Source organism: Hyperolius riggenbachi, chromosome 12 (assembly GCF_040937935.1).
Source record: "Hyperolius riggenbachi isolate aHypRig1 chromosome 12, aHypRig1.pri, whole genome shotgun sequence".
Lineage (NCBI taxonomy): Eukaryota > Metazoa > Chordata > Amphibia > Anura > Hyperoliidae > Hyperolius > Hyperolius riggenbachi.
The window spans coordinates 21,009,116-21,022,484 of NC_090657.1; the positions used below are offsets into that span (position 1 = coordinate 21,009,116).

The following is a 13,369-nucleotide window of genomic DNA, read 5'->3' on the forward strand; positions in this document are numbered from 1 at the left end:
ACGGATGAGGAGGCAACAGAGCAGCTTCTATGGAGGGGAGAGGTGAGTCTACACTGATGAGGAGGCAACAGAGCAGCTTCAATGGAGGGGAGAGGTGATCTACACTGATGAGGAGGCAACAGAGCTGCTTCTATGGAGGGGAGAGGTGAGACTACACGGATGAGGAGGCAACAGAGCTGCTTCTATGGAGGGGAGAGGTGAGTCTACACTGATGAGGAGGCAACAGAGCAGCTTCTATGGAGGGGAGAGGTGAGTCTACACTGATGAGGAGGCAACAGAGCTGCTTCTATGGAGGGGAAAGGTGATCTACACTGATGAGGAGGCAACAGAGCTGCTTCTATGGAGGGGAGAGGTGAGTCTGCACTGATGAGGAGGCAACAGAGCTGCTTCTATGGAGGGGAGAGGTGAGTCTACACCGATGAGGAGGCAACAGAGCAGCTTCTATGAAGGGGAGAGGTGAGTCTACACTGATGAGGAGGCAACAGAGCAGCTTCTATGGAGGGGATAGGTGAGTCTACACTGATGAGGAGGCAACAGAGCAGCTTCTATGGAGGGGAAAGGTGATCTACACTGATGAGGAGGTAACAGAGCAGCTTCTATGGAGGGGAGAGGTGAGTCTACCCTGATGAGGAAGCAACAGAGCAGCTTCTATGGAGGGGAGAGGTGAGTCTACACTGATGAGGAGGCAACAGAGTGGCTTCTATGGAGCGAAGAGGTAAGTCTACACTGATGGAGGAGGCAACAGAGCAGCTTCTATGGAGGGGAGAGGTGAGTCTACACTGATGAGGAGGAAACAGAGCAGCTTCTATGGAGGTGAGAGGTGAGTCTACACTGATGAGAAGAGCAACAGAGCTGCTTCTATGGGAGGGAGAGGTGAGTCTACACTGATGAGGAGGCAACAGAGCGGCTTCTATGCAGTGAAGAGGTGAGTCTACACTGATGGAGGAGGCAACAGAGCAGCTTCTATGGAGGGGAGAGATGAGACTACACTGATGAGGAGGCAACAGAGCAGCTTCTATGGAGGGGAGAGATGAGACTACACTGATGAGGAGGCAACAGAGCAGCTTCTATGGAGTGAATAGGTGAGTCTACACTGATGAGTAGGCAGCAGAGCTGCTTCTATGGGAGGGAGAGGTGAGTCTACCCTGATGAGGAGGCAACAGAGCAGCTTCTATGGAGGGGAGAGGTGAGACTACACTATTAAGGAGCCAACAGAGCGGCTTCTATGGAGGGGGAGTGGTGAGTCTACACTGATGAGGAGGCAACAGAGCGGGTTCTATAGAGTGAAGAGGTGATCTACAGTGATGAGGAGGCAACAGAGCAGCTTCTATGGAAGGGAGAGGGGAGTCTACACTGATGAGGAGGCACCAGAGCAGCTTCTATGGAAGGGAGAGGGGAGTCTACACTGATGAGGAGGCACCAGAGCAGCTTCTATGGAGGGGAGAGGCGAGTCCACACAGCTGCTTCCATGGTGGAGAACAAATGAATCTACATATATAAGTTAACAAGGGGGCTAAAAGGCGTCTTTTACAGTGGAGGGAGGAAATTGTGAATCTATGTTGAGGAAGGGGTAAAGCAGCGTCTTTACTGGTGGTGGTGGTAGCAGGGTGTAAGAGGTGAATCTACACTGATGAAGGGGCTACAGAGCTGCCATCAAGATTGGGGAGAGGAGGTGGAAGGTGTAGAGCAGGGGGGATGTGGAGAGGGAACAGTTAACTCTACGCTGATAAGGGGGCTCCATGCGGAGGGTCTTACCCGCATCTCCTGCTGTAGACGATGCTCCACCTGTTGCTGCTGCTGTTTGCTTCGACAGACATTTTGTTCCAGTTCCTCTATTAGTGCCGAAGCCTGACAAGATAAGAGCAAATGGAGGGGTGACATTTATCTGCCTAATTCATTAACAGCAAACAAGAGGGTGAGGGATAACACACAAGGAGGCGATGTATACATAACTGGATGACAGCGTAGGGTTAAAAGTACATCACTGGAAGAGGAGACAGAGGGAGCTGTATGTACATCACTGGAGGAGGAGACGAGAGGAGCTGTGTGTACATCACTGGAGGAGGAGACGAGAGGAGCTGTGTGTACATCACTGGAGGAGGAGACTGAGGGAACTGTATGTACATCACTGGAGGAGGAGACGAGAGGAGCTGTGTGTACATCACTGGAGGAGGAGACGAGAGGAGCTGTGTGTACATCACTGGAGGAGGAGACTGAGGGAACTGTATGTACATCACTGGAGGAGGAGACAGAGGAGAGCTGTGTATACATCACTGGAGGAGGAGACAGAGGGGAGCTGTATGTACATCACTGGAGGAGGAGACGACGGGAACTGTGTGTACATCACTGGAGAAGGAGACAGAGGGGAGCTGTATGTACATCACTGGAGGAGGAGACGACGGGAACTGTGTGTACATCACTGGAGGAGGAGACAGAGGGGAGCTGTATGTACATCACTGGAGGAGGAGATAGAGGCAGCTGTATGTACATCACTGGAGGAGGAGACAGAGGAGAGCTGTGTATACATCACTGGAGGAGGAGACAGAGGAGAGCTGTGTATACATCACTGGAGGAGGAGACGAGGGGAGCTGTGTATACATCACTGGAGGAGGAGACAGAGGAGAGCTGTGTATACATCACTGGAGGAGGAGACGAGGGGAGCTGTGTGTACATCACTGGAGGAGGAGACTGAGGGAACTGTATGTACATCACTGGAGGAGGAGACAGAGGAGAGCTGTGTATACATCACTGGAGGAGGAGACAGAGGAGAGCTGTGTATACATCACTGGAGGAGGAGACAGAGGGGAGCTGTATGTACATCACTGGAGGAGACAGAGGGAAGCTGTATGTACATCACTGGAGGAGGAGACAGAGGGGAGCTGTATGTACATCACTGGAGGAAGAGACAGAGGGGAGCTGTATGTACATCACTGGAGGAAGAGACAGAGGGGAGCTGTATGTACATTACTGGAGGAGGAGACAGAGGAGAGCTGTGTATACATAACTGGAGGAGGAGACAGAGGGGAGCTGTATGTACATCACTGGAGGAGGAGACAGAGGGGAGCTGTATGTACATCACTGGAGGAGACAGAGGGAAGCTGTATGTACATCACTGGAGGAGGAGACAGAGGGGAGCTGTATGTACATCACTGGAGGAGGAGACAGAGGGGAGCTGTATGTACATCACTGGAGGAGGAGACAGAGGGAAGCTGTATGTACATCACTGGAGGAAGAGACAGAGGGGAGCTGTATGTACATCACTGGAGGAAGAGACAGAGGGGAGCTGTATGTACATCACTGGAGGAAGAGACAGAGGGGAGCTGTATGTACATTACTGGAGGAGGAGACAGAGGAGAGCTGTATGTACATCACTGGAGGAGGAGACAGAGGGAAGCTGTATGTACATCACTGGAGGAAGAGACAGAGGGGAGCTGTATGTACATCACTGGAGGAAGAGACAGAGGGAAGCTGTATGTACATCACTGGAGGAGGAGACAGAGGGGAGCTGTATGTACATCACTGGAGGAAGAGACAGAGGGGAGCTGTATGTACATCACTGGAGGAAGAGACAGAGGGGAGCTGTATGTACATTACTGGAGGAGGAGACAGAGGAGAGCTGTGTATACATAACTGGAGGAGGAGACAGAGGGGAGCTGTATGTACATCACTGGGTGAAGAGACAGAGGGGAGCTGTATGTACATCACTGGAGGAGACAGAGGGAAGCTGTATGTACATCACTGGAGGAGGAGACAGAGGGGAGCTGTATGTACATCACTGGAGGAGGAGACACAGGGAAGCTGTATGTACATCACTGGAGGAGGAGACAGAGGGGAGCTGTACGTACATCACTGGAGGAAGAGACAGAGGGAAGCTGTATGTACATCACTGGGTGAAGAGACAGAGGGGAGCTGTATGTACATCACTGGAGGAGGTAGAAGCCGTATACCTTAGCAGCAGACAGTGCATTCTGCTGAGTGATGTAGCTGACGTCAGAGTCATACTTGTTGTGCAATTGTTGGATCTGCTTCTCATAATCCTGGATGAGATGGTCTTTATCCTTTTTTAGTGTAGAGAATCTGGAGGAGGAATCACATAATTACACCGTTATCTAGACTGAAAAAACATGTCCATCAAGTACAACTTCACAAACCCTCTCAGACTGGAATAAGGTATCATGTTGCAGTTGTACCGTCAGTCATAGGACCATGCAGGTGTATCTGCAGTCATAGGACCACGCAGGTGTACCGGCAGTCATAGGACCACGCAGGCGTATCTGCAGTCATAGGACCACACAAGCGTACCGGCAGTCATAGGACCACGCAGGCGTACCGGCAGTCATAGGACCACGCAGGCGTACCGGCAGTCATAGGACCACGCAGACGTACCGGCAGTCATAGGACCACGCAGGCGTACCGGCAGTCATAGGACCACGCAGGCGTACCGGCAGTCATAGGACCACGCAGGCGTACCGGCAGTCATAGGACCACGCAGGCGTACCGGCAGTCATAGGACCACGCAGGCGTCCCGGCAGTCATAGGACCACGCAGGCGTCCCGGCAGTCATAGGACCACGCAGGCGTCCCGGCAGTCATAGGACCACGCAGGCGTCCCGGCAGTCATAGGACCACGCAGGCGTCCCGGCAGTCATAGGACCACGCAGGCGTCCCGGCAGTCATAGGACCACGCAGGCGTCCCGGCAGTCATAGGACCACGCAGGCGTCCCGGCAGTCATAGGACCACGCAGGCGTCCCGGCAGTCATAGGACCACGCAGGCGTCCCGGCAGTCATAGGACCACGCAGGCGTCCCGGCAGTCATAGGACCACGCAGGCGTCCCGGCAGTCATAGGACCACGCAGGCGTCCCGGCAGTCATAGGACCACGCAGGCGTCCCGGCAGTCATAGGACCACGCAGGCGTCCCGGCAGTCATAGGACCACGCAGGCGTACCGGCAGTCATAGGACCACGCAGGCGTACCGGCAGTCATAGGACCACGCAGGCGTACCGGCAGTCATAGGACCACGCAGGCGTCCCGGCAGTCATAGGACCACGCAGGCGTCCCGGCAGTCATAGGACCACGCAGGCGTCCCGGCAGTCATAGGACCACGCAGGCGTCCCGGCAGTCATAGGACCACGCAGGCGTCCCGGCAGTCATAGGACCACGCAGGCGTCCCGGCAGTCATAGGACCACGCAGGCGTCCCGGCAGTCATAGGACCACGCAGGCGTCCCGGCAGTCATAGGACCACGCAGGCGTACCGGCAGTCATAGGACCACGCAGGCGTACCGGCAGTCATAGGACCACGCAGGCGTACCGGCAGTCATAGGACCACGCAGGCGTACCGGCAGTCATAGGACCACGCAGGCGTACCGGCAGTCATAGGACCACGCAGGCGTACCGGCAGTCATAGGACCAAGCAGGCGTACCGGCAGTCATAGGACCACGCAGGCGTACCGGCAGTCATAGGACCACGCAGGCGTACCGGCAGTCATAGGACCATGCAGGCGTACCGGCAGTCATAGGACCACGCAGGTATACCGGCAGTCATAGGACTACACAGGCGTACCGGCAGTCATAGGACCATGCAGGTGTACCGGCAGTCAAAGGACCACACAGGTGTACCGGCAGTCATAGGACCACACAGGTGATTATGGCTTCCCTAATACTATGCCTCCTCTTCCTGCATACAGGTGTCCATACATGTTTCCATCTATCTGTTGCAAAAATCCAGTTCAACACCCTGGCCACAGCGATCCTGACCACAGTGGTGTGAAAACACCGTCTGAAAGTTATTAAAGGGACAGGGACCGTCACACAAACACACACCTGGCCTGTAGCTGCTGCAACTCACTGCTGACCGTCTGATAGGAAGCCTCCACCTCGGCCTTCTCCTGGGACAGCCTCTGTCGCTGCACTGCGCTGCTCTCCACCTCCGCTGTCAGCTGTTGGACGCGGGCCTCCAGCTCCTTCACTGTTTGCGTCTGGAATAGAGAAGACTATTATACATACTTCTTATTTGGGGTGGCAATTCTAAGGCAAGCTCATTGAGAGGCATGTGATCAGTTTGATCAGATGATAGATTTGTAAGGTTCTGATTTGCTGTGATGACTTCCTGGTTTAACACATGATCATGACCAGCAAATCAAAACCTTACAAATCTATCAGCTGATCAAACTGATCACATGCTTCTCCATGAGTTCTCCTAAGCATTGCCATCCGAATTCTCATAAGGATGGCACCAATTCTACAAACTTTATAGGGATGTAATGGTGATATTTGCCATAGTTATTGGCTCTAGTCTGGAGCACAATACAGTAAAGCACAGCACATAGGAATCTGAGATCTCTAAGCTCTCTGCATTCCTGAATCTCTAGCTTTGCACTACTGTTGCACCCTTCTACCTGCCAGAATGTTCCTCTTATTAAGTCCTCCAGTGGTGAGATTCCTGCATACTCACAGCTCTAGGCACCAGGCATACCCATTACCAGGGGTTCCTCTTCCTCTGCAGGACTTCTCTATCTATTGGGTGCTCAGCTGGCTTTAAGCAAGTGTTCTAGCAGAAAAGCGTGCATTTGTTTGTTTTCTTTTCTGATTTCAATTTTGTCTGTGTTTTATCTGTAGTCAATTTGCGTTATTTTATGTGTTTTTTAAGTACATGAAACAGGATAAGAATATAAATTCAAGAAACAGGATAAGAAGACAAACCCTCAGGCATACTTTACATAAAAACGCATGCAAAAAACACAAAACAACTAACACAGTATGTCTGCATTCTCAATGAAATACTGTACATTAAGTGTGATTTGCATGAGTTATGTGATGAGAAAAATCCCAATGCTTCCCAAAATCGCAGCAGGCCCATAGAAATACATTATTTAGACTCTAATTTCAACCTGTCAGTAATTAACGCAATTTTTGGCATAACAGAGCAGAAGGAAAGTAGAGAGTGCACCTTCTTAAAATAGGTGGGCACTCTTTATTTGAAAAAACTAATTGCCAAAAACTGGAAGTGTCTGGACAATCTCTACTTTTCAGATTGGTTTAGGAAATGGATATCGCTTATAAAAGATCAAAGGCTTCCGTACCTGAAATGAATTCAACTCAATATAGAACATTTAGAGAGGTTTGGGCCAATATAAAGGAACATTCAACTCTCATGGTTATATAATATAGGCATTAATAGGCGATCCCGGGACCAGCCATTATTGTTTCTCCCATTAAGATCATACCGCCCAGCCGGCAAGAAGGAAGAAGAAAAAAATGGGAAGTTTGAGGCATTATTTGTTGCTACCTAGCCTGTAAGTCCGAGAATGTGAGGTGTCAGTTGGGTGGGGTATGAATGTTGTATGGGGTGGAATGGGGTTGAGGGGGGAAAAAGGGGTGGCTCCACTAGTTAGTTGCACGGGTACTGTTTTAGACAGTATATTTGCTCGGTTATATCTTCTTTGCATTAGTAATAGCGGTTAACATTAAGTAGTATTAAGCAGGTAGTTTGATTTTTCTTTTTTTCGTTTCTTTTTCAAGCAATGATGCTAACAGTACCTGACCCAAGGCAAATGCCTTAAACGAATCAGGATATAACCCGGTGGGAAGGCTGAGTTTGAGGGGGAAAAAAAATACATTATTTCCGTTATGCACAGTAATTCTGCATTTGCATGAAATCACCTGCTATTTAAAGGACCACTATAGCGATACAAGAAAACAAAAATGAAAAGAACATTTCCCCCAGAGTAAAATGAGCTTTAAATTACTTTTCTGTTCTGTTGCTGTTACTTACAGTAGGGTAGTAGAAATCTGATAGAACTGACATTTTTTGGACTAACCATGTCCTTCTGGGGGACTCTCAGGGTTTTACAGATTTTCCAAAGCACTTTTTGAACGGCACTTGCTCAGTCTGAGTACTGAGAATCCCCCATGAACTAGTCAAAAACCCGATGGACTAGTCAAAAACCTGTCAGTTCCGTCACTACTAAGCAACATAAGAGAAAATAAATGTACAGTCCTGGCCAAAAGTTTGAGACTGTCAAAAAACCAAAATTAGCTTACCTGGTAATGCTGTTTTTAATAACCCTCCAGGACAGGTGCTACATATGAGATATGGGCCCGCCCCCAACAGGAAACACATCAAACTAGCCCTCTATAACTTCCACCTCTAGCCTCTACCTGCCAGTATGTTCCAATTAACTGTTCCGATAGAATGCCTCACATATTACATAAATACATGCTTATACTTAACTCCACATCGTACATGTTTACAACATATAGTTTTTCGTATGCACGTAAGTTCTTCTAGGGTGGGTCACCTGTCCTGGAGGGTTATTAAAAACAGCATTACCAGGTAAGCTAATTTTGGTTTTTTCAAATAACCCTCCAGGACAGGTGCTACATATGAGATGATATGCAATAAGCAACACTAACCTTAGGGAGGGATCACAGCTTGAAGAACTTTCCTTCCAAAAGTCTGTTCTTCCGCTGATAGTAGATCCAGCCTGTAGTGTCTAATGAAGGTGTTCGCCGTCTTCCAGGTTGCCGCCTTGCAGATGTCAGTCGCTGTAGCTCCAGCTCTGTAAGCCCAGGAAGTTGCAACTGACCTAGTTGAGTGTGCTGTTATTTCTTTTGGACCGGGCACTCCTTTAAGTCTATATGCTTCATAAATGCAGGCTTTAATCCATCTTGCTATAGAGGCTTTAGACATGCTCTTCCCTTTTGTTGCACCCGAAAAATTAACAAATAATGTTGTAGATTTTCTAAACTCTTTTACTCTATCTAAATAAAATAATAAACATCTTCTGACGTCTAACTTATGCCATCTAATTTCTCTAGGATCAGTGGCATTTTTACAAAAGGATGGTAAAACAATCTCCTGCATCCTATTGGATAAGGTAGCAACCTTCGGCAAGAATTCACTTGCTGTCTTCAGGACTACTCTATCATGAAAAATGGAACAAAACGGTTCAACAGAACTTAGAGCTTCCAGCTCACTTATCCTCCTTGCTGAGGTAATAGCCACTAAAAAAATGGTCTTCATTGTTAACAATCGTAATGGAATTTCGTTCAATGGTTCAAAATCCTCACTCATCAAACTGTTTAAAACTAAAGTCAAATCCCAACTTGGATATGAACGTTTGATTACCGGCCGAGACCGTTCTACTGATTTCAAAAATCGGATAACTAAGGGTTCCAAGGCTAACCTCCTATTCAGAAAAACTGACAGGGCTGCAACCTGCACTTTCAATGTACTCAATGCCAGCTTCTTGTCAATCCCATCTTGCAAGAATTCTAGTACTGTAGCCAGTCTATTTGATTTCAGACCTGACTCCCTTTTCCATTTAGAAAAGATCTTCCAATATTTTAGGTAGATTGCCCTTGTAACACTCTTCCTACTGTTTAATATCGTCTTTGTCACTCTGTCAGATAGTCCCCTTCTTTTCAGGATTTGCCCTTCAGAAACCACGCTGTCAGCTGAAGATTGGGAATCTGAATCCATTCGCCTTCTTTTCTGAGGAGGTTGTGCCTGTCTCTCAACTGGATCGGTTTGTCCACTAACATTGATTTTAACATTGGGAACCAGAGTCGTTTTGGCCAATTGGGTGCAATCAGTATCAGATACATTGCAGTTGATCTCAGCTTCTGCATAACTATTGATAATAGAGGGATTGGAGGGAACGCATAGGCGATCTGAAAGTCCCATGTTTGTGCCAACGCATCTACCCCTAAAGCTCCTCTTGGGTCTAATGAGAAGAAATGGTTGCAGTGGGTGTTCTCCCAATTGGCGAACAGATCTATCTGCGGATGGCCCCATCTTTGTGTCAATTCCCTGAATATGTCTGGATTTAAACTTAGTTCCGAATTGGACAATTTTCCTCTGCTTAACAGATCCGCCATGGTATTTAGGGATCCCTTGAGGTGTACTGCTGAAATTGACTGAAGATTTTGCTCCCCCCAATCTAATATCTCCAGTACTAGTCTCAACAGCCGTTCTGACCTTGTTCCACCTTGCTTGTTCAGATACATAACCACTGTAATGTTGTCCGATCGGATCTGAATATGGTGGCCTCTTATCCTGTCTGCTGCTTGAGTCAATGCTCTTTTTACCGCCAGTAATTCTCGATAGTTTGAAGACTGAACTATCACTTCTCTTGGCCAAGTGCCCTGTAAATAAATGCCTTCTATGTGAGCCCCCCATCCTGTGAGGCTGGCATCTGTCGTTAGGACCTTCGTTACTGGACATCTCCATAAGCGACCCTGTATTAGATTGGGCTCTTGAATCCACCAATCCAAGGATTGTTTTATCTTTTCTGGTATGTATAGGGTCTGATCTAGGGCTGACTGATCTCCCTTCCAATTCTGCAGAAGCCACTGCTGTAGAGGTCTTATATGTTTTAGCGCCCAATATACCGCTGGGGCTGTGGAGGTTAAAAACCCCAACAGCCTCATGACTTGCCTGGCTGTCGTAGTTGCTTCCTTCTGACACTGCAGCACCATTGTCTGGAGCTTTAATGTCTTGTCCCCAGGGAGGAACAATCTCTGGACCACCGAGTCTACCCTGAATCCCAGAAACTGAATCTCTTGTGTTGGAAACAGGAATGATTTTTGAAAATTTACTAACCACCCCGTCTGTTCCAAAAGTTGTATCACAATATTCTTGTGCCGCTCCAGATCTTGTATACTGTCGGCTACAACTAATAAATCGTCTAGATAAGGGATTATAAGAATACCCTCCAGATGTAGAGCTCCCACAATTTCTGCCATCACCTTTGTAAAAATTCTGGGAGCTGAAGAGATTCCGAATGGAAGACAGCAAAATTGAAAATGTTCTGGGCCTGAAACTGTCATTACACTGAAACGAAGAAAAGCTTGAGATTCTTTCCTTATTGGGATATGCCAGTAAGCATCTGTTAGATCTATATTGATCATAAAACAATCTGGGGATAGAAGGTTCCGCATCGTAAACACTGTTTCCATTCGAAATCTTTCGTACTTTATATAAGGATTCAGAGGTTTGAGGTTCAATATCAGCCGATATTTCCCCGTGGGTTTCTTTACTAGAAATATTTTTGAATAAAACCCTTGTTTCTCCTGAGCAGGTGGAACTCTGCATACTACATCTCGTGAGAGCATGTCCTGTACTATTTCCTGCATGGCCCCCCTTTCCTCTGGTAATTTTGGGGCTAAAGTCATTATAAATCGTTTGGGAGGATTTCTTGAAAACTGAATCTTGTATCCATTCTCTATTAGGTCTAAAATGAATTTGTTCTTTGTAATTTCTTTCCAACCTAATAGGAACTTCTTTAACCTTCCCCCCACCTTGTTGGCGTCATGGTTTACTTTTATTTTCCGTTGATGTAAACAACGGATTTCTCTTGGTAAATCCCCTATTGCCTGTCCAGGGTTTACGCCTCTGTTGTTCTCTACTCTGTGTCTGCCTCTTCCGAAAAAACGGTTTCTTTTTTGCTTCAAACTTCCTTTTTTTCGGAAAAGTTGCCTTTTTACTAGCTGTACGCTCCAATACTTCCTGGAGCTGTGGGCCGAACAGTAAATCACCTGAAAAAGGAAGAGTACAAGCTCTAGATTTGGATGCTTGACTACCATCCCATGTTTTTATCCATAAATTTCTACGAGCACTATTTATCAGTGCGGTGGATTTAGCCGTGATTCTTAAAGATTCTGAGGCTGCATCAATGACGTAGTCATTACCCCCCTCTACTACCTCAACAGCTTCTAAAATGTCTTTTTTAGGGGCATCCTCATTAATCAATTTCTTTATTCTTTCCAACCATACTGACATTGTGCGAGATACACAGGTAGTTGCAGCGGCTGGTTTAAAGTTGGTCGCCGTAGCCGACCATGCTTTCTTGAGAGAGAACTCAATCTTTTTATCCCCCGGATCCTTAAGTCGACCCAAATCCTCAAAAGCCAACTCATTATCTTTATCTACTTGGCTAAAGGCTGCATCAAGTTTGGGGCATGACTCCCATAATTTAGCGTCCTCCTCTGAGAAAGGAAATCGCCTTTTAAAACCTCTTGAGATAAACAATCTCTTATCCGGGTCTTTCCATTGTAACATAATCAGATTCTTCATTGAACTATGAAACGGAAAACAGAGTTGCTCTGAGGGTTCCATACCCGTGTATAACTTATCGTGTAAAGACTTTTCAGATGTTTTCTTTTGTGGAATGTCAAGAGTTGAATAAATTGCCTTAAGTAACTCTTCAGTTTCCTCAGAGGCAAACTTAAATTTAGATGATTTAAAAGCGTCTTCCGCTTCCTCTTGTTCTGATAGTCCCTCTGAAGATCTGGATTCCAGATCCCCAGTTTCCTGGTGACTATCCTCTTCTTCAGAAGAATAAATTATTCTAGGTGTTTTTCCTAAAGCCTTCTTAGACTTAACTGACTGAGCCGACTGCTGCCCCTGTGCTGAGGTAGTCGGCAAGCTTTCTCTGAAGGCCTTAAAGGTCTCCACCATCTCTTGACGCATAGTGAACATAAAGTCTTTACATGAAGCAGTATTATCTTCATTGATAATGCTTGATATACACTTCTGACAGGAAGCTTTTGGCCAGTGCAGTTGTAAGGGTTTATTACACAGAATGCAACTCCTGGGCCTATCAGAGCTATCAGACTCCATAGCCTCCTAGAAACATACAAAATAACATAATCAATATGTCATACTGATATTCCTTTCATACCAATTAATATGCAAGCAGATGTTGGTAATCCAAAGAAAAACTAGGCATAGTATGTTTCCACCTATTAGTGAAATACCCTTTTTTTTTTTTTTTTTTTTTTTTTTTCAACAACAGGTATCAATGTGAAATTATATAGACCCTGTGTAAAGTAAATGTTGCTTAAAGCAATGCTAATCCAATTACTGTTAATAATAGTGACAAGCTTTTATCTTTATCATGAAAATAAGCATTGCCATATACCATAAATTATAGTACAAACCAACGATAATATGCTATATAATAGTCAGCCTTGTTGATACCATGTGGCCTAAGTTAATAATCATCATAAAATATTAAACTGTAGCCACCACTATGTACTCAGACCTTACTGATCAGACTGCGGCCTTAGTGAATTACTGCATTACCACCATTCAGCAGACCTCATGGATCAGTATGCGGCCAAACAGATTTCAGACCTTCGCAGATCAGACGGGCGACTGTCCTCCGACACTGCCCCACTTACCTGATCTGCTGTCTTCTGCTTTGCGTCCATCTCCTTCACCATCCCCAACGCGTGTGAAGGTTTGAACGCCGCGGCATCTAAACAGGCGCTCGAACCGGAACTGGAAATGACGCCACCGGACGTGACGTCATACTCAGGGCGGAAGTACTGTACGGAGAGCGCCAATGCCCTAGCCTCCGCTT

The 13,369-nt window shown here is 47.0% G+C and overlaps 1 protein-coding gene and 1 long non-coding RNA gene across 9 annotated transcripts in view; one reads left to right on the forward strand and one right to left on the reverse strand.

Annotated features, from left to right (window-relative positions):
* The window catches only part of CEP112 (centrosomal protein 112), a 447,202-nt gene that overhangs the window by 315,659 nt on the left and 118,174 nt on the right, over positions 1–13,369 (reverse strand). For all 8 annotated transcript variants that reach the window (XM_068264055.1, XM_068264054.1, XM_068264058.1 and 5 more), the window contains exons 13-15: positions 5,823–5,977; positions 3,948–4,077; positions 1,756–1,848 (exon numbers count right to left, since the gene is read on the reverse strand). In XM_068264055.1, coding sequence (XP_068120156.1) covers positions 1,756–1,848; positions 3,948–4,077; positions 5,823–5,977 — 378 coding nt within the window. The remainder of the gene's footprint in view (positions 1–1,755; positions 1,849–3,947; positions 4,078–5,822; positions 5,978–13,369) is intronic.
* The window catches only part of LOC137542267 (uncharacterized), a 109,592-nt gene that overhangs the window by 70,124 nt on the left and 26,099 nt on the right, over positions 1–13,369 (forward strand). The gene's annotated exons all lie outside the window — the stretch shown is intronic.